The 21,602-nt window shown below is 43.7% G+C and overlaps 1 protein-coding gene across 2 annotated transcripts in view; it reads right to left on the bottom strand.

The window, feature by feature from the left end:
• The window catches only part of LETM1 (leucine zipper and EF-hand containing transmembrane protein 1), a 72,588-nt gene that overhangs the window by 40,639 nt on the left and 10,347 nt on the right, over positions 1-21,602 (bottom strand). For both annotated transcript variants that reach the window (XM_050947582.1, XM_050947583.1), the window contains exons 3-4: positions 18,212-18,665; positions 1,105-1,248 (exon numbers count right to left, since the gene is read on the bottom strand). In XM_050947582.1, coding sequence (XP_050803539.1) covers positions 1,105-1,248; positions 18,212-18,665 — 598 coding nt within the window. The remainder of the gene's footprint in view (positions 1-1,104; positions 1,249-18,211; positions 18,666-21,602) is intronic.

The following is a 21,602-nucleotide window of genomic DNA, read 5'->3' as shown; positions in this document are numbered from 1 at the left end:
AACAGGAATCTGATAGAGGGGTCTTCCGCCTAGCAGAAAAAGGTAGAGCAAGAGCCACCGGCTAGAAACTGAAGCTAAACATTCCAGCTAGAAATAAAAGGCATTTTATTTTTTTAATAGTGAGGTTAATTAACCACTGGAACAACCTATGGAGGGGTGGATTCTCAATCATTGGACATTTTTAAATCAAGATTGGATGTTTTTAAAAGATATACTTTAGTTTAACTACAGATGTTAGGCCTGAAACAGGAATTAGTTCAGGGAAGTCTATGACCTGGATTATGCAGGAGGTCAGACTAGACCACAAAGATCTCTTTCTGGCCTTAAAATCTCTCAATTTTATGTCATGTTAGTGCTATGTAAGTTATGTGCATAATTCAGTCTGAATTTAATAAAGTGAGGGTTTATTCAGTGGAACAAGCCAACCTACTCTCCTCTGCATATGATACTTAGGTAAGAGCCACCACTCCTTAGTGTTGCAACTCTTTCCATTAAAAAACGATTTTTCTCCTACATCCTGAAAAAAAAGGAAAGATCCACATCTTTCCTTCACCATCGTGGAGGTATGCAGAAGAGGAGGTGGCCTTTAACCATTAATTTCAATACAGTTCAAGGCTGCATTTTCTTACAAGTTAAATTTTAATTTTGATTTCCTGGCTTTTAAGTGGATAGTTATTAAAAAAACATAAGAATTTTCACCCTTATATTACTGATATTTACTCTTAAGCTTACCTACATCTTTAAACAGGGTTGTCTATGAATACGATTTTATCAGCTTCTGACATAACAAAAAGTTTTGTAAATTGTTAAAACCGAATCCAATGCCTAAGGCACTGAGCACACTTTCACTAGAACTATGTTAGAACTTTAAAAGTATGATTCTGGCTAACAATATCCCAGCCAGGTTAAATAGGAATAAACTATTAAAAACTGTTTTGTTAAACAGTTAGCAATTTGTAACCTAGGAAAACGATAGCACCCTGCTATCAAGAAACAAAACATGGCTTTTGCTTATGAAGTTGCAACAAGGAGCAAGTTAAAATTTCAAGTATAGTTTAGTTCTTGTTAAATATTTGACTGATTGAAAATCTACGCTGTGGTTACCTTCTTAGATTTTGTCTCAAATGTTGAAGGAAGCATACTAGGGAACAGCTTAAGGGCTACTGGAAGCAGAAACTCCATGAACGGAACAACGACGAAGACTAGGAAAGGAACCAGGCGAAAGAGATCAGCACATATCCGAAGGAACTGGAAGAAAAATGAGAGGCATTAATAGACAAGAACAAAAATTTTACACAGCAACATTAAAAACAAAACAATGCTTAATATAGACATCTATATTACAATTTAAACCAGCAAATACATGTGTTCTATGAAGATATTTCCAATTCTCAGGAATTAAAGGATATGATGAGTTGAGTTGCTCCAAATCACGACCCGCACAAGGTTCTAGCGATCTCCCCACAGAAATCAGGGTGAGGCTGTAACCGACAGAACGGGGGCAAGGCAAATGCTCTGGCCCCAACAGCAGAAGGTGTGGGGCCCAGGAGGTGAGCAGATGTGAGATGGAGGAGCGGGACAGAGTTCTGACTGCAGCACACACTCACCCAAACAGAGCGGCTATCACCCAGCCCTCAGGCTCCAGCTCAGCTCTTTATTCACGCAGCAGTGGGCTGCAATATATGGCAATAGGCTGCCTGGGATTCTGGGAATTGTACTCCCCAGCTTGCTCAGACAGAGGAGGCAAACTACAACTCCCAGAAAGGAATACAACAGTTTGCTCCTCCATAGTGAATGAAGGGCCTTTGTACCAAGTGGCGTTGTACTTTAACTAGTGGGCGGCAACAACGAGCACTGAGAGGAGCCTAGCTGTTGCTGCTGTCTGCATTAGAGCTGTGGCGGCTGTGCAGGTGTGTTTGAGTTCCCCACTTGGAGGGCGGTGCTGCACACAAGGGCCCAGGATTGTAGCCTCCTTCCCCGGAGCGAGAATGGAGATATGGCAGAGCAGGAGGTCTCTGTAGCACGTGGGCGGGGTGTGGGGCGGAGATTTTTGTGTGCGATGCACGGTGACCTGTGGAGCTAGTGTTGAGCCCTGCAAATCCACCAATATCCACTTTATATCAGCAGATGCAGATATTTGCAGACCATTTTGCGGATCGTGGAACGGATACAAATATTTTAATTGCGCAGGGCTCTAACTATGTGAAATAACTGGTACCATGAGAGCAACCAACTTGACCTAGCTGCCAGTCCTGTCCAACATTGCCCTGACATCAGACAACAAGCCTTAAGGTGCAAGACAAGCTACAGCTACTCCAGTTTAAAGATCTGTTTATTGTCTTATTTCTGTATATTGTCTTATTTCAAGGCACCCTGTTTGAACAATTCCTTTAAAAACAACCTCAGTGTCACCTCCAGATTGCATACTAGATCCAAGAACACGCTCCCAGCATAGCCAATGCCTATCTTTGGATAGATCCAACAGTATGGCACCTGTGGGCAAAGCTCAAATGCTTCAACACAGTGGCATCAGATGTGTTGCAAATAAGTGACACTCTTTGATCAATGGACATGCTCAATGCCCTTCTGTCAGCTGCTGAATGGTTAAGACATTTAGACTAACGTGCTTGACTTAAATATCTATATAAATGCAATCATAATAAAAGGTTTCTTTTTTTTCTGAAAGTTACCACACACTTGAGTTCAGTGCCAGTGTTTCCACAAGACTGAAAATGGGTGAAAGTATTTCCAAAGCACATAATGAGTCTCACTGTGTCTCAACAGGATTGTTAAATCTCTCACTTAAACCCTAGAAAGCACCTAAACATAGGAGATGGTGATTGTTGGTCCTCAAAGCAGCTTAAACTTCCCTTTTTATTCATTTCTATTTCTGTTCCTGCTCCTCTGCTTAGACGTATGATGTACTGGAGACTAAATAACCAAGAGCAAATGAAGTTGTTTTTCCTCATCTCGTAATAATTTTGATATATATTTAATTTAATTGTAATGTGCACAACTGTTCTAAACAAAATCACAGCTTTTCTGGAGCGGAAGGAAATGAAGTGTAATCCTCCAGATCAGGCAGATGCCTTCATGCCCGAATCTTGAACTACCCGAAAAGAGTATGACCCCCCAACTTATTACTTTCAGAGCATTACATAGTATATGTACATACACACATACAAGTCCTTTGAGCACTAGTTGCATACTTGTTAATTTAAATTACATTAGCGAGTGAAAGCTTTTGCTTTGGCCCTTATGTTGATAGGCTTGTACCTGTTTTATCACGTAAGCCAAGGGTAGTCAGTAGGTGGACCGCAGGCCAAATCTGGACCACCAGGATCTGCAAAATCTTTGTATTTACTTATTATTGTTACTGCAGTGTGAAAAATGTTTCTCTGGACTCTGGAATTTAACTAGACCTTGAACAAGAAATATATACCTTGGTGACAAATAACGGACTACCGCCGATGCAAGCAATCCAGGTACTTGGCAATGTAGGTCAGTTTCTAAATCTACAATTAAAGATCAAAGGCCAGCTCTACACCACGGACTTCACTGATAACTACAGCTATGCTGGTCAGCGTGACAAGGTATGATCTCTGACCAGAATAGCTGTGCTAGCAAAAGTCCCCAATGCAGATACTAGGAAAACCTACACCAGCTGTTTCGCTGGGGATGGAGGAGTAGGGTGTCTTGGAACAAGCTAAAGAGCTACAGTGCAGTTTTGCTGGTATAATCTGCATCCACACTAGGAGTGCTTTGCTGGTGTAGTATACCATTATACTATACTTGCAAAAGTTCTCCTAGACCTGACTGAAATTTCAACTGTAAGATCCTTTTGGAAGCAGCATGTGCTCAGCAACACTTACAAGTTAGGCTATTTTTATTCAGGAGCCAAAAAATTTTAAACATCCAAATTTGAAAGTTTTGATCCACTGTTTGCAGGCTCAAAAGAGACTTATTCATTCCAAAAATGGAAAGTTAATGAACACTGCAGAGATTTAAAAGTTCCGTGTAAGTAAATGAAAACATTAGAGAGAACTGAAATTCAGATAAGGTACATATGGAATTATTTCCTTCATTCTCTTAAAAAGAACGCAAAACTCAAAATTTATGCTTATAAATCATTAAAATCTCTATGTACATATACAAATACAGTATCAGAGGGATAGCTGTGTTAGTCTGGATCTGTAAAAGCCGCAAAGAGTCCTGTGGCACCATATAGACTAACAGACGTATTGGAGCATGAGCTTTCGTGGGCAAATATCCTCTTCGTCGGATGAATCTATGTTTGTTTAAGGTGAAATCCAAAATTTCCTATCATAAGTCCAAGTATAATGATGGAGAATTACAACCTTTCTAACTACACCTCTACCCCAATATAACGTCACCCGATATAACACGGTAAATCAGCGCTTCGGGGAAGCGGGGCTGCGTGCTCTGGCAGATCAAATCAAGTTAGATATAACACGGTTTCACCTATAACATAAGATTTTTTGGCTCCCAAGGACAGTGTTATATCGAGGTAGAAGTGTATGTGGCATCAGAACACAAGAACCCCTTACAGCCACTCTGTAGCCCCTCCTGTAACCTACACACAGCTATAGCCACCACCATTTACTCTCTCTCCAACCCAACAATGTTTCTGGCCAGCAGATTCATGCCACTAATACATACATGGCTGGAGACTCAATGGCTCTGCCCCCAATCTACACTCTCTGCAAAGAGCAGCACCAGAGAGCTTGGTTTCATGACACCCAGCACTACAATCGCTGTACAGCTTCTCTGCTTCTCCCACACAGCAGAACTTGTGCCAGTTATACTGTGGTTTGGCCCAACTGATCTCCACACGATTAAGTTCACTAGCCTCTACAAAAGCAGGATTTTGACAGTGATTTTTTTGGTTTTACACAAGCAATAGTTTGATTTCCCAAGCCGTGTTACTATTGCTCTTAATGTGGTCAGGTTACTTGGATATCTGTTCATAATTGCTTCCAGAGAGGAAGGAAAGGGGAGGCAGAAATATAACTCATTTGTCAGTTGGTGTGAAGATAAGATTTCACCAGAGACTATCAAGAGATTTAAGGTTTCAAAAAATGTTTACTTTAAAAAAAAAAAAAATAAATCCAACAGTGAGTTTTGTATGATCTAGCAGCGAGGATTTTGAAACCTGTTTGACCAACCTGAACAGATCCAGACTAACACGGCTACCCTCTGATACTGAAATTTTATATTATTCACAATCACACTAGATTAAGATAAATGCATTAAAGGGGTTGAATAAGTTTTAAAGAAAGGATGTGAAAAGAGTTGATTGTCCTTTGGTTCTAATCTTATGATAACTGGTCATCCAGAAATTAACTATTTTGCTGAAATGCGGTAATCTAACCATCTAATGTAACAAAAAGCCTATTTCTAGTTGACATTCCTTCATTGTCTCTAGCTCCATATAATGAAAAAACAAAGTTGTATTTTAAAACTGCAATAAGTGCCTTTTTGTAAATCAAGCCTTTTCTACACTGAAGGTTTTTACACCAGTGTTGCTATCCAACTCCTCCTGGGGGAATTCTGCGTCACTGCACATGCACAGAATTTGTGGCCCCCCGCAGATTTCTTTGCTTCCCTGCAGAAAAAGGACTTCCGAAGGGGAAGCAAAGGGAAGCCACAAGAACGGTCATGCACCTCCCTCCCTGGTCAGTTTGGGCAGCCAGAGCAGCTGGTAGAAACGTAAATCAGTACTGGGGAGGGGAGGGGGGGGTTGGGGAGTCATGTGTGAGAGAGAGAGACAGACAGACAGACACACACACACACACACACACACAGAGCCTCTCGCTTGCTATTGCAGCACACTCAGTGTGGAGGGGAAGGGCTTTGGGGTGTTTCTGAAGAGGTAGTGTGGGACAGGCTCTGTTCCCTTAGGCAGAGCAGAATGTAGCAGCCTGCCTGCTTGGTGAATTGTTCCACTGTTCTTCATGAATTCCCCAACGAGTATAAAACAGGTGTAAACATTTTAAGGCTCCTTTACATTGTCAGAGTGGTGTAAAGGAGTCTTCTTGTAAAGGACAGTATAACCTTATAAATGCTTATGGTATTTTAGTGATTAGAACTGGTCTAAATTTTTGGAATGAAAAAAAATTTCCTATCAAGATGTGCTCCATGAACTGTTTGCTACTGACCTTTTTGGAGATGGCCAGTATTCAGTATAAGTTACGAGTGAGTCCCCAGCCCTCACTTGCTCTTCAATTGCCTATGATGTAACACTGACCATATGGCTGCATATACTTGTTGACTAATAACTAGAAGTAAAGGGTCAATACTAGCTACATTACTATTGGAGGGGGATTGGTGATTTCCTCCAATGCTCCCCGCTCCCATTCTCCATCCATTGTATCGTAGTTTTAATTATTTTGGTAATTTATTTAAACCAGCTGGATTATCTTGCCTTATTTTGACAGAAAATATGCAGAATTTTAAAATACTGTGCACAGCATTTTTTTTTTGGTACAGTTCCCCCAGGAATAAACTACAAACTTACAACAGTACAAAAAAAAAACTGTGTGAAACAAGGCCTTTTAAGTTAGAGAAGCACACTTTAGATCAGGAGTAGGTAACCTATGGCACGCGTGCCGCCTAATGGCGCTCACACTGCCCGGGTCCTGGTCACCAGTTGGGGGGCTCTGCATTTTAATTTAATTTTAAAATGAAGCTTCTTAAACATTTTTAAAAACTTAGTTATTTTACATACAATTGTTTAGTTACATATTACAGACTTACAGAACGAGACCTTCTAAAAATGTTAAAATGTATTACTGACACGCAAAACCTTAAAATACAGTGAATAAATGAAGACTTGGCACACCACTTCTGAAAGGCTGCCGACCCCTGCTTTAAATGAAAGCTTAGACAAGGAAAAAACCTGGCAATGCAGCAGATCACCAACCCATGGCAAGCTGCACAGTTCAATCACTGCTAGACAACAGCACTTAGGAACAACATATCCTCAGTCAGATCCTGTACAAGCTACCTAAAGACAAGACCAGTCTTTCAACAGCAGTGCTTCCAGCTTTCTGTCCCGGTTTGCACATTTTAACATGTTAGAAGCAGTGTGATCCTGTGAATAGGATACAGAATTTAAGACCGCTGAGTTCTAGCTCTGCCATGTTAACTGAAGTTACAACTTTTGTCACTCAGTATCTGTGAAACAGAGGTAATGACAATACCCAACTTTGTGAAGTTTTAGATATACAGATAGAAACAGTGTGTGTGAAGCAACATTATGCATATGCAAACTATCACAATATAGAATTTATTTTTATTAATCTAGCAAAGATGGATTATACCATGGATTTAAAACATCTTAGTATACTCATCAAGAGCCTGATTTTTAGAGCTCTGAGTGGATACAAAATGTGTATCCCCGCATCTGATCTATGATCCAAACATGGTCCGCAGATATTAAGTGGATATCTGCAGATTTGCAGGGCTCTACTGATTTTTTTAAAAACTAGCTACAAAAAAGCATTTAATTACAGCAGCTACATGTGAAAATGAGCATATTTTCATATTTTGCACAAGATTACCAAACGTGCAATGTGGTCATGATAGTGTGTGCAGTTTAGACAAAGAAGACTCTGAATATCGCCAGCTGTGTTTTATTCTTGCTTTAAGAATAAACTAATTTTTCCCCCCCCAAGACTCCTTATTAGTATTTTCTCAAGCCCCCCTCTGCCTCCCTCCTTTGCCCAAAAACCCCTCAACTATTTGCTGTCAACTAAACTGCTATAAGAAGTGTTCCACTCACTAACTCTGTCAATGCAGGCTGATAAAGGGAAAATTAGTAGAAGTTAATCAGTAACTTTAGGCAGCTTACTCTGGGCATGCTAAAGAATATGTCTGTATCACTCAACTGGGGTCTTTTAATTATGCCAGTTTTCAAACAGTTAATTTTGTTTTTACAGCTTTTCAACCTTTGCATGTGAAAGTAACTGAAGCCCTACTTTCTTCCCCAACAGTCTTACTATATTGAATTTTTAAAAAGGCTTTTAATTTTCTTACTGAAGGGTTTCCTTTTTCCAGGAATTGAAAGCCACTATCAAGACAGTTTTATTTCATTTGATTTTTTTTTTTTTTTAAAAAAAGACTAAAATATACTGCTATCCTGATAGCAGAGCATTCCAAGTTCTCCTTCAGGAGTAATACACTCCTCCGCTGTTCATTATTTTTATACAATGCTAGCCATAAGCCACCAATGTGAGAACCAGTATAAAGTTAGGAAGACCTATTTCTAGAGTTCTTCCACTTTTTGGACTAAGTGCTAGAGTGTCATGGTTTTTAATAAATGTAATACCTCTATTTTGCAATCTTAGTTAAAACATCAATGTATCACATTAATCAAAATCAGTACCAACATTTTAATCTGCTTTTTCTTTGTATAGCAATAAATACAAAAAAAAAAAAAAGACGGTTACTCACCTTTGTAACTGTTGTTCTTCGAGATGTGTTGCTCATATCCATTCCAGTTAGGTGTGCGCGCCGCGCGTGCACATTCGTCGGAAAACTTTTACCCTAGCAACTCGGTGGGCCGGCAGGTCGCCCCCTGGAGTGGCGCCATCATGGCGCTTGATATATACCCCTGCCGGCCCACCCGCTCCTCAGTTCCTTCTTGCCGGCTACTCCGACAGTGGGGAAGGAGGGCGGGTGTGGAATGGATATGAGCAACACATCTCGAAGAACAACAGTTACAAAGGTGAGTAACCGTCTTTTCTTCTTCGAGTGATTGCTCATATCCATTCCAGTTAGGTGAATCCCAAGCCTTACGTAGGCGGTGGGGTCGGAGTGAAATGTGGCAGAATGAAAACTGCTGAGCCAGGGGCTACAGCATCTCTTGTCTGTGGAACCAGGGCATACTGCGAAGCAAAGGTATGGATCGAGGACCAATGGAGCTGCGCGACAGATCTCATGTGTAGGAACACGAGCCAGCAAGGCGGCAGATGAAGCCTGAGCCCTGGTAAACTGCACGATGATGTGGCTTGGGGAAATATGAGCCAAATCATAACAAGTGTGGAAGTCTGCCATCACCCGAGATGAGATCCTCTGAGAGGAAAACAAGCAAGCCCTCCCTTTGGCCCGCTACCGAGACAGAGCTGGGCCACCTTACGAAATGGTTCTGGCAGCGCAATATAAATGCGAGCACTCCACAGATGTCCAAGGAGTGCAATGGTTGTGCCCATTGCGTTGAGCTGTGGGTAACATGAAAGGCCGAAGCCACCTTAGGGAGGAAAGCCGGGTGCGGTCATAACTGCACCTTGTCTTTGTGAAATCTAGTGTACGGTGGAACCCCCGTAAGAGCTCTGAGCTCGGAAACTCGTCTGGCTGATGTAACAGCTACGAGGAAAGTTGTCGTCCAAGACAGGCATATCAGAGGGCCAGTCGTGAACGGCTCGACTGGGGGAGACATAAGTCTGGTTAAAACTAGGTTGAGGTCATAGGTCGGGGCTGGGCGGCGCACCCGAAGGTGCAAGCTCTCCAAGCCCTTGAGGGATCTCGAACCCTTAGAGCGTGAGAACACGGAACGTCCACCTTAGCCTGGCTGGAAGGTAGAGATGGCTGCTGAGTGTATCCTCAGCGATGATACCGCCAGGTCCTGCCGCTGAAGGCCGGAGGCAGGCCAAACAGAGGGGATCGAGACCTCAGCAGGAGCAAGATCGAGCGTATTGCAGCTGTAGAAGAAACGCTTCCACCTGGCCCGGTACGTTGACCAGGTGGAAGGCTTCCTGTCACCCCGGCTCAGTTACGCAGCAGCCACACCGTGAGGCGGAGAGGCTGCAGGTCCGAGTGACGAAGCCTGTCGTTGCCCTGAGTGATGAGGTCTGGGCGGGGTGGCAGGGTAATTGGGTCTGTTATTGACAGGCCGAGCAACGTGGTATATCAGTGCTGCCTGGACCACTCTGGAGTGATCATGATGATGCGCGCTCTGCCCCTGCGGAGTTTGAGCAGGACCTAATGAACCAGTGGGAACAGTGGGAAGGCATAATGGAGTTGGCCTTTCCACGGCATCAGGAATGCGTCCAAGATCGATCCCGAAGAGAGACCTTGGAAGGAGCAGAACATCTGGCATTTTCTGCTCTCGCGGTGAGCGAACAGGTCTATGTGAGGAAACATCTCCGCTTCTGGAGAGCAGAGCGCCTCACATGGGGCAGAGTGATCACTCGTAAGACAGGAAAGACCTGCTGAGTGAAAGCGCCAAGACGTTCCAAACGCCTGGGAGAAAGGACGTCACCAGCTCCATCGAGTGGGCCATGCAAAAGTTCCGGAAATGGATGGCCTCCTGACAAAAAAAAAGGGGGGGGGGACCATGTCCCTCCCTGGATATTTATGAAGCACATGGCCGCTGTGTTGGCTGTAAACACCGAGATACAACGGCCTCGCAGCTGCCGCTGGAACCCCTGGCACGCCAGGCGGACTACTCTCATTTTTGGGGCATTGATGTGGAATGCCAGTTCCCGAGAAGGCCAAAGGCCTTAAGCTCAGAGTGACCATGAGCACTTGAGCAGAGAGATGACGCGTCCGTCGTCAGGGGCAGTGAGGGCTGGGGCGGATGAAACCGCATCCCTGCCCACACCAGGGAGTGGGTTAGTCACCACTCTAGGGAGCCTAAGGTGCTCGAGGGAACGGTGACTACCATGACCATTGGCTCCCTGTCCGGGTGGTACGCCGAGGTGAGCCGGACTTGGAGAGGACGGAGGCGGAGCTTGGCGTGTTTGGTTACAAACTTGCGGGCAACCATGGACCCAGGAGACTGAGACAAGTATGAGCCGAGGTCGTTGGGAAAGCCTGCAGACCTGAGATGATTGTTGCCATCACCTAAAACCGCAGTTGCGATAAGCAGGCTCCGGCTAGGTAGGAGACCAGGATCGCTCCTAGGAAGTCCAACCTCTGCGTGGGAACCAGAGTGGATTGCTCTATAGTAATCATCAGGCCTTGACCTGTGAATAAGACCGTGACGATGCCCACGCGCTGAGTGGTTTGTGTCTCAGAGTCTCCTCGGATAAGCGAATCGTCCAGATACGGAAAAACGCATATCCGACAACAGCGAAGGTAGGCGGCGACTATGGCCGTAAACCAGAAGTACTGACAGTTGGCTAGAAAGCGGAGGTATCTCCTGCGCGGAGGGAAGATGGCGTTGCGAAAGTACGCGTCCTTCATATCCAGGGCGGCATAGTAGCCCCCAGGAGGCAAGGATGGAATAATGGTTCCCAGGGATACCGTGCGGAACTTCAACCTTATCCTAAACCGGTTGAGTCCGTGCAGAACTAGGAAGGTCTGAGACCTGCGTTCGAGTGGGGGACTAGGGCATAACGGGAGTAAAGCCCCTTGCCCCTTTCGTCCATCGGCGTCTGCACCTCTTGTACGAGGAATTGCTCGTGAGCGGGGTCCCTGAAGGGGGACCGGGCTGGAACAAATTAGAGGTGGTACCTATGCTCCACTGTGCGCAGGATCCAGCGATCTGAAATTAACTGGGGCCACGCCAGGAGAAAGCGGGATTGGGATCCCAGCCTGTGACTGGTACACCGCCCTCAGGCGCACCCTGGAAGGTTTGTCTTTGGTCCCAGTGGTAATTGCGAGGGACCTTGACCTTGGCTCTTTAGGGGTCCTGACGTTCGTCTGCGACCACCTTGGCCTCGCCGTTTGCCAAAGTCCTGTCTCTGGCTAGGCACAGAGTATGGCGGCTGGGGACAGAAAGGCCTGCGTTTGGTCGCTGGCATATGCATGCTGAGAGAGCGCATTAGGACCCTATTGACCATCAGGCTTGGCAGCCTGGGGCTGTCCTTGCCGCTTGCCAACAAAGGGTAAATCCTGAATGGCCTACTGCAGCTCCGGCCGGAGGTTTGAAACCTTAAGCCATGAGATGCACCTCATGGCGACACCAAAGGCCAGAGTCCTGGCTGCAGAGTCTGCTGCGTCCAACGAGGCCTGGAGGGACGCTCTGGGTACCTTTTTTCCCCCGTCCTCCAAGACGGCAGCGAACTCTTGGCGGGAGTTTTGAGGGAGAAACTCCATAAACTAAACTACCTCCACCCAGGTGCTATAATTATCGCAGCTAAGCAAGCCTTGTTGCTTTGCTACCCAGAGCTGCAGGGCCTCTGCAGAGTACACCTGGCGGCCAAACAGGTTCATTTGCCAAGCCTCTTTCGGTTTCGGGGCTGGCGCCCGCTGGCCATCATATCAGAATCGTGGTCCTGAGCATAAGATCTGCGCATGTGGGATGACACAGATGCGTGTCCGGATGGCCATGGAGGTACTAAAAGAAGGCACAGGCAGAGTCTCTGACTCTATCGGACCTTGCCCAACTCGGCACCGGGAACCGGCACCGGGAGGCGTAACGGTACCTGGAACGAGATCCAGACCCACAACCAGAATGGTGCCTGGAGGTCGACCGAGATCTCGAGGCTCGGGGAAAGGCTACAGGAGTCAAGGTACCTGTCGCGGACCCAGGAGTCGGAACGGTGCCGATAGCAGGTCGGCGAACGGGATACCGACCGGTGCAGCGAGTGCGACCAGTACCGATGAGGAAAACAGCACCGGGACTGCAAGTGGTGTCGGGCGTGCCGACAGGATCTGGAGTGTCTGCGGGACCGTGATCATGAATGGTGCCGCTCTGCTGTGTTGACAGAGGACGGTCACATGAAGAGACTGTATCACCCGCACCGGCGGTGCCGGGGTCAGGCAGCATCGACTCTGTCATGGCAATGAGATCCCTCGCCGTTGGTAACGTCTCCAGCGTGGAGGGAACAGCAGGCTCAACCACAGTGCATACTGGGTAGCTGTCAGGCACCGGATTCGATGGCCCTCGTGGGACCGGGATCGACGGTACCGAGGTCGTCAGAGCTTCGGTAGGCGTCGGTGCCGGGCGATCAGAGTTAGATGAGCTGTCCGGCTGCGGTGCCGTCGGCACGGAAGCAGCAGGAGCAATAAGCTCAACCACGGCGCGTGCCGGGGAGCCGTCAGGCACCGGATTCTACGGCCCTTGTGGGACCGGGATTGACGGTGCCGACGTCGTCGGTGCTGCAGCAGGTGTTGGTGCCAGGCGATCCGACCTAGACGAGCTCTCTGGCTGCGGTGCTGTTGGCACGGAAGCAGCAGGAGCAGTGGCTCAACCACGGCGCGTGCCGGGGAGCCGTCAGGCACCGGATTCTACGGCCCTTGTGGGACCGGGATCGACGGTGCCGACGTCGTCGGTGCCTCAGCAGGTGTCGGTGCCGGGCGATCCGACTTAGACGAGCTCTCTGGCTGCGGTGCAGTTGGCACGGAAGCAGCAGGAGCAGAAGCTCTACCACGGCGCGTGCCGGGGAGCTGTCAGGCACCGGATTCAATTGCCCTGGGGGACTGGAATCGACGGTGCCGATGTCATCGGTGCCTCTGCAGGTGTCGGTGCCGGGCAATCCGACTTAGGCGAGCTCTCTGGCTGCGATGCAGGTGGCACGGAAGCAGCAGGAGCAGGGGGCTCAACCACGGCGCGTGCCGGGGAGCCGTCAGGCACCAGCAGGAATTGTAGGCTCTCTCGACCTCGGAGGAAGGGAGCGGTGCCGAGTCGACTTCGGTGCCGGCGACGGCCGGTGCCGAAAGGCCTTGGTAGTACCGGCGGGGTCCGGTGCCGAGGAGGCGCTTCTGCCAGCCGCTTGATCATCGCTTGGCGCCGAAGGTGGAGGGGTAAGTGAAAGTCCCGCTCCTTTTTGTTCTCGGCTTAAAAGCCTTGCAAATGGGGCACTTAGCTGTCAAGTGCAATTCCCTGAGGCACTTCAAACAGGAGTCGTGTGGATCTCCCTTCGGCATCGGCTTCTGGCAGGCCGAGCCCATTTTAAAACCCGGTGAGCCGTGCATGAGCTCCGGCACCGGGTTCATGGAAGGGGCTACTTCCTGAACCCTGCTAACAATTACTAAACTAACTATGTTAGCAGAGAAAAAACGTATAACTATACAAATATATATATATAAAAGGATTATAACTGCATAACTATATACGAGAACTACGAGTAGCTAGGGAAGTGGAGGTCAGCTAAGCCGCGCTCCACTGTTCCAACGACCGACACGGGCGGTAAGAAGGAACTGAGGAGCGGGTGGGCCGGCAGGGGTATATATCAAGCGCCATGATGGCGCCACTCCAGGGGGCGACCTGCCGGCCCACCAAGTTGCTAGGGTAAAAGTTTTCCGACGAATGTGCACGCGCGGCGCGCACACCTAACTGGAATGGATATGAGCAATCACTCGAAGAAGAACTTGTGTGAACAACTTTTCTAGAGGCGCTTCACCTTTGCTACTCTTGGTGAGATAAGAAAATGAGAGCTGTAGGAAGTAATGGCATGCGCACACTTGCAAAGGGAAAGGGAAAGAGGAAAAAGACAATGAAAGCAGATTGCAATTGTTTGCCAACTGCTAAAAAGAAAAAAGGACACCCCAGCCTATCTCTGTGGCAGCCAAGTGACATAAAATAAATTTCTTTAAAAAAAAAAAAATTTAGTTCCACGGGGGAGCGGGGGGAAATCACGAGGAAGATGGTACATAATGACTAATTACATACAAAACACTATAACCCACCAACCAGAATGTGCAATTATTTTTGCTTAACACCTACTTGGACCATTACTGGGCAACAAAGTGTTATAACAGATGTTTTGGGGTCAGCCTGAGGTCTGAAAAGACGGATTCTATAACCTAGACAATCAATATACAATGTGCAGGTCCATAATTTCATGTAATTATGGTACCAAATTCAGCAATTTGTATATTTTTAATACCTTTGTTCTTCAATGTTGTTTTTTGTGGCATCTCTTTCTCAAACATAACTCCAGCTACCAAGATAATTCTCTATTTTTACCTCCATGCAAGCCCTCCTCATATATTCTCCTACTTGTTTTGGGGGAAAACATCTCTCTAAAGATTCAGAAGCACCAACATAAATTGAAATCCAATTTATTTATATGAAAATAAAAGCAGTGTTCAAATTAAAATGATAGCCTGGAAGTTTTCAAAACGCGCTTTCAATTAAAATGTATGATTTATTTTCTTTGAAGATTTAGCATCACAAGTGATTAATGCTTTTCTCTGTAGACCATCCATCCCCTCATTTAAACATTTCTGAAATACTAATAGAAAATTACAGTTAAAGTATAAAATAAATTTCTGCTTCAAAGCAAGTTGTGTAATTCATTACTGGATGAAACTTACAACCTTGCAGAAGGTCCCTTAAAAGGTGCTGCATAATTGGAGCTTGGACCCACCATTTGTGCAGGCACTCTGCACTAAAGTGAATTTCACTCTAGTAGGCATTTAAGGGCCTAACCTTAAGAAGTACCGAGAAGCTTCAGAGTTGTGCCCTTAATTCTCTAAGAAAAATTTGTATGCAATTCAACAGTGTGGTAAATCATGCAAACTAGGTAACCGTTTAAATTACAAAACTTCAGAGGCATCATCTCCTCAATCTAGTTGATTTCAAAAAATGAGTTAAAGTAGTAGATATCAGAGGTACCCAGAGCTGCAGCCCCTTTCTGCCTACCAATTTTTATTATTTACACTTTCCTATTTTAAAAAAAGCTTTTCACTCTTGTTGTAGGAAAGGCTCACATACAAATCGACAAAACTGACTAACTAGACTATGGAAAGGAGATAATGACAGAACGTTCACAATGTGGCCTAGCGGACAGGGCAGTAGACTAGGACTCAGGAGACTCGGGTTCCATCTCTGTTTCTGACCCAGGTTTCTGGGTGACCTTGGGCAAGTCACCTCCCCTTTTGAGTTTCCCCATCTGTAAAGTGGGGATAATTATACTGAATTCCTTTGGAAAGTGCTTTCAGATCTATGGATGAAAAGCACTGTATAAGAGATAGGTATTATTATACTGGAATTAAATGAACTGAAAGATTTTTCTTTTCTAATCTTTTCTGGTTGTAGTAATCTTACCAGTTTTTTGTGCCTAAAGCAGGCAAAACTTAAAGGGATGAGTTCAGCAGCTTAAAGACTTTTTAAATATTCTTTTAGTACAAGTTGAAGACCCTTGGTCAATGTAATACATAAATCTTTAGTTCAGGGTTTTATGGGAAACTTTTTAAAACTAAAGAAATACCTCATTGTCAACCAGTAATTCACAAAACCACTACTGCCTCTCACTGAACACATGATCCTTACAAATAGGATCAGTTTTCCTTTGAGAAACTTTCACAAGTTCTTGAAAACATCTCACATAAAGATATTCCAATTTAACACCTATAAACCTTCATAGATTTGTACATGTAAAGCCAAAAACTGAAAAGAAATAATTCCTCTTGGATTTCTAACACATATCCAATACATGACTTACCTATATGTGCCAACAGCCTAAAAAATAAATTTCAGATATTTCTTGAGTTGAAACACACGATGTCAAGACTACTTAGCTGCTTCATTGAGCTGACAAAATATTTAAAAGGACAATGTACCAAATACGCTCTCAGTCTACCTGCCTCCCGTGTCCGATACAGTATAAACACTGCCCTCTTGTAGACGCTCTATTGTTATAAAGAGACAGCTTCGATTTTTTTTTAAACTTAATGCACTTTTTACTTTGAAGAAAACCAAAACAAGATCATCTAAGGACATTCAATGCATTATTTGACAAAATTTTTCTACATTCTGTGTGTCTGAGAATGTACTACTTTATGTCCTCGGTCACACAATATAACAACTACAATTTAGTTAAATCATCTCCTTTTAGAAGAACCTGTCCATTTTCAGTCCTTGTACTAAAAATAGTTTTAAGAAAATAAATCAAAGCTACAAGCCTGGTTTAAATTCAGAGTTGAGAACATGCCTTCAAATCCAAGCACAATGGGAAACATTCTTAACATCAACCTCTAAATTGAGTTAAGATTTATTCTGGTTTGAATCATAGCTCACACAAGTGGTTCCAAGTGTTTTCAAAATTAGTCTAATTTGTTTGTACACAAATAAAATATTCATTTTTCCATTTTACACTCAGAGCATCTACTATAATAGCTCAAATAAAACTTTCAAACATGATTTCTGGTAAGCAATTGGTCCACAGTATTGCATAATTATTTTTTGTACATAAAAAACCTGAAAAATTATATTTTGACAGTTGACTAGTAAAAGATGTCCCATTTGTCAGAAGAAATGTTTACTGCATGTTGCATAAGTGCATTAAAAAAATTGGTGTAAAAAAAAAAAACAAACAAACAAACAACCATCTATTGAATAGAACAGCTGCAGCATCTGTATGCATGTTCATTTTTTGTATACGATACAGTACTTTTCCCCTACATTGTTCCTTTGTATAGGTGATCTTGTCACTATTTCGTTATAATCTTCAATAAATAGGTTTCGCAAAAAGGGATATTCAATAGAAAAATAAATCACTAAATGTTGATAGTGTTCATGTTGTGGCAAATTGATAAACAGCAGACATGCTGCTGTGGAAAAAATGTAAAATTATCATTTAGTTTTAATCTCAAAACAATGCATTAAATGTGGGTGACTGTCCAATTATTTAATGGAACAATAAGAAAGCACAAATACAATTATTTTGCCTAATTAACAGTCATAACTCTGAAGTGTCTATAGCTTGGTCTCTGATCCTAAGTCACAAAACTATGATCAAAAGTAAGGGCTTGTCTACACTACAGCTGCTAGTTGATTTAAACTACGCAATCTGAGTTACGTGAACAGCATAACAATTAGACGCAACTTAGATCTACTTACCATGGGGTCCACATTATGTTATGTCAACGGGAGACACTCTCCCACCCACACTGCTACTCTGCCTCAGTGAGAGGCGGAGTACAGAAATTGATGGGAGAGCATTTTCCCATCAGTTGGGCGTGTCTTCACTAGACCCACTAAATCAATGCCACTGCATCAACTGCAGCTGTGCTGAGTTAGCTCCATAGTGAAGGCCAGTCCTATGTTTGGGAGAGTCACTAAAATAAAGTAAAGTAATAGACACATAAATATAGATACTGTGAGCGTTATTCATATCACATAAAGTCTTTTTTTTTTTCAATTGGCTGCATCAGATACTGGGTAAAAGTTCCCTTAACTAGGGATGCTAGAGGTAACCTTATTGATTCTAAATACAAAAAAAAAAAAAGACAGGGAACCAAGGCAAGGAGTCTAATCACTCAATAGTATATAGAACAGACTACATGCACTCATTACCTGTCTCCTTTCCCGGCGAGACAAAACGTTGCCATGAAGTATTCGCCAGAGCATTCTTGCAGCAATTTTTGTGTCAATCCATAACAATCGAAAGCCATGATAATAGTGCTTCACCTCATCCACAATCTTCTGTCCAAGAGATTTTTTAACAACCTCTACTGTTGGACTATATACAGGGCCTCCTTCTTCCATCTTCTTGTTTTTATCCTTTAAAGACTTCAGTGACTTTTCCACCACGGAGTCATCATTACGTGGATGTGAAGAATGCCACCATCGTACTGGAAGGTATTGGGGCCCCAAAATGCCCAAACTTGCAAGCTGAGTCCATGAGCCAGGGGAGCTCACAACTTTGAAGTACATTTGTTCAGATCCTTTAGTCCAACAACTGTACTGCTCTTTCTTGGAGTAAATGTAAACTGAGTGGACAATAGTGCAATATTTGAAGCGTACATTCCTTTAAGAAAGAAAGAAAAAAGGCATTTAAGAGATCCAACAATATGTGCCAAAGGAGAAAGTTCTACTATATGTTTAAAAATCACAATTATGAAGATCAAAAGGTATAAGTCACTATCACTTGAAAACAGTGATTATATACACAACGTCATAACTTACAAACAAGTTCTTTTCCTGTAAACTGCTTTCAAGGGAGGAAAAAAAACTGTTGTTTCAAAATTTCAAAAAAAAGAGAAAAATAGTGACCAGAAGTGCTCTCCATTTAGAAAGCTAAGTGCAGAAGTAAAACTAGAAATCAGTGAGAAGTAACTTATCTAAAGCATTTCAGATCGCCTATACTATGTGGAAGGAACACAAAGTACAAGCAGCTAGGATTAAGGGGGAGAATGGAAATCAGTATCAGACAAACCTACTTAAAAAGTTTACCCCTTTATCATCTCTTTACCTCTAACCTTCTTTCTCCAGCAGATACTTGGTCTGCTGAAACTGCAAACTCAATCTTATCAATGGTCTGTATAGGACAACAGACTCCTATTTCATTAACCCCTTTTGATCCCTTTCTAAAAGGGGAATTAAATGTATTCTGAAAATGAACATAAAGGCATTGCTCCAAAAGTGCTCATTACATGTACAAAATTAGAACCACTCCCTAAATGCAATCAGGTTTGTACTTTAGCATTTTTCTTACCATCTAGAACTGAAGTATTAAATGTAACAATTAATTTAACTGCGTTAATTCTGTATTAACTGAAATTCAAGCATGAAGTCACTCCTGCTAAATTATAGGACTGAAATAGCTTTTATTTTTCCCAGCTTAAATTTTCAGGGCTGGCAGCTAGAAAGAACTTTTCTTTCTACTTATAAAGCAAGCAAATTTGATATTAATCAATGAGACATGAACTGGGATCCCAGCCGTGTTTTTTGTTAAGTGTAGAACTGTACTTTAACTTGATATGTTATGAACTATAGTTGATGATGGAATCCCCAAAAGGCAGCTGAAAACAGGGCCACTCGGGGGCGGGAGGGAAGTGGGGCAATTTGCCCCAGGCCCTGCAAGCCCTGGCCCAGCAGCAGTCCGGGTCTTCAGCAGCATTTCAGTGGCGGGGGGGAGGGAAGGGGGGAGAGAGGGCCTTCAGTGCTGCCGAAGACGTAGAGCGACTAAAGGGCTCCCTGCTGCCGAAGACCCGGACCACCGCTGGGTGAGTACAAGCGCAGCAGCTCCCCCGCTTTGCCCCAGACCCCCTGAATCCTCTGGGAAGCCCTGGTTGATAACCATCATAGCTCAAGATAGCAGGTCATAACAAAAATATGCTGTGAAGGTGCCTAGGATATGGTATTCTCCAAAAAACTTATTCAAGCCTACCCCTGCCCATTATTAACATATGAAAATGTTTTCAAAATTGCTTAGTATAGCCACGGTCCTACACTACGATTTAATTAATATTATATTATGGAAGTGTTATTTGCAGTTTTCTACAGTTAAGGCTGAGCTGAGTTTTGCACTTAAAGCAGCGATTCAGCCACTTCGTTACTCATGAAGAATAATATCCTCCCAAAGATAACACCACTTACTCCGAATATAGAACGAGCTTTCTCGAAAATTTACAATTAAATCTATTAGTTCATCAGTTAGTTTTTAAAATGGGTCCTTTAAGACTTGTGTCAAACCATACTTTTGTCCTTAACGATCTCAGTAACAAAACAAACCCTTCAAACTTTCCATAGATTTCAGTTACTTTTAATTATAATGCACAGGCTACATTTGCAGATTTGTTTTGAAGTGGGAGGTGGGAAGAAGAGTTTAATGGTAACCTTTTGGTACTATTCTTTGTAACTGAAAGTTCCTGTACAGAAAAGATAAATTTGGGTCTAATGAGGGATAGAAACTAAACAGCAATAAAATGATATGGTCTACACTCCCGGGGGAATTCTGTGCCGCTGCACAATGCAGAATTTGTGCAGAATTAATGTTCTGTGCAAAATTTCATTTTTCGCTGCAGAACTGGTGCTGCGAAGATGCCTGCCATCACTAGGGGCTGCTGCTGGCACCCTCACCCCACCAGAGCCCAGGTGCAGGACACTTCCCCACCCCCAGCCCAGACACCTGTACCCCCTACCCCCCAGGTGTCTGAGACTGGAGGGGCAGAGTCTTCCTCCAAAGTGTGCCCAGCTGGCATGTGTGACACACCCAGACTGGGGCACCCAACAAAAGCATAACAGAGAAACAGGAACTGGGTTGTCATAGGGGTTTCTTTAACTCTCTACTCCTGTGGGAATTTTTTTATGTGTGTGTATTGTTACAGACATACTTGTTGACAGGTATTTTGAAATATATTACCAAAATTATTTAAAATTCTGCATATGAGTTTCAAATATTATGCTCAGAATTTTTAATTTTTGGGTGCAGAATTCCCCCAGGAGTAGTTCTAACACAGATTATACATTTGTTGATATAGGAAAAGAGTAAAACGAAGTGGTCTAATTTCTACGTGGAAGCTGGCTTATAGTGAGTTGTCCAAAGGATCTGTACTATGTCTGATGTTAATGTATGTATTTATGGTCTAGTATAGGAAGAGAAAAAAGCCAAGCAAGTAAAATATGCTGATGACTAAATTTAATCACGTTAAGAAAGGACCTAAAAAAACTGGGCAACATGATAGAAGATGACATTTGAAGTAGAAAAGTGCAAGATAATACACATTTAAAGGAACATTTGCTCTATTAATCGACATTTGACAGATTCTAAATTAAGCACTCAGACATCAGTATTATTTTGGACAGTTAATGGAGATATCTTATCAGTGCCCAGGAGTGGTCAAAAAATGAGCAAATTAAAACACCATTATCTAGATAGTATTTAAGGTGAGGGTTACAGTGTTAAATTTTGGGTACCATATCTCAAAAAAGTATAGCAGAAATACATGTGGTCCAGAAAAGG

Source organism: Gopherus flavomarginatus, chromosome 3, assembly GCF_025201925.1.
Source record: "Gopherus flavomarginatus isolate rGopFla2 chromosome 3, rGopFla2.mat.asm, whole genome shotgun sequence".
NCBI lineage: Eukaryota > Metazoa > Chordata > Testudines > Testudinidae > Gopherus > Gopherus flavomarginatus.
This window is presented reverse-complemented; position numbering and strand designations above follow the sequence as displayed.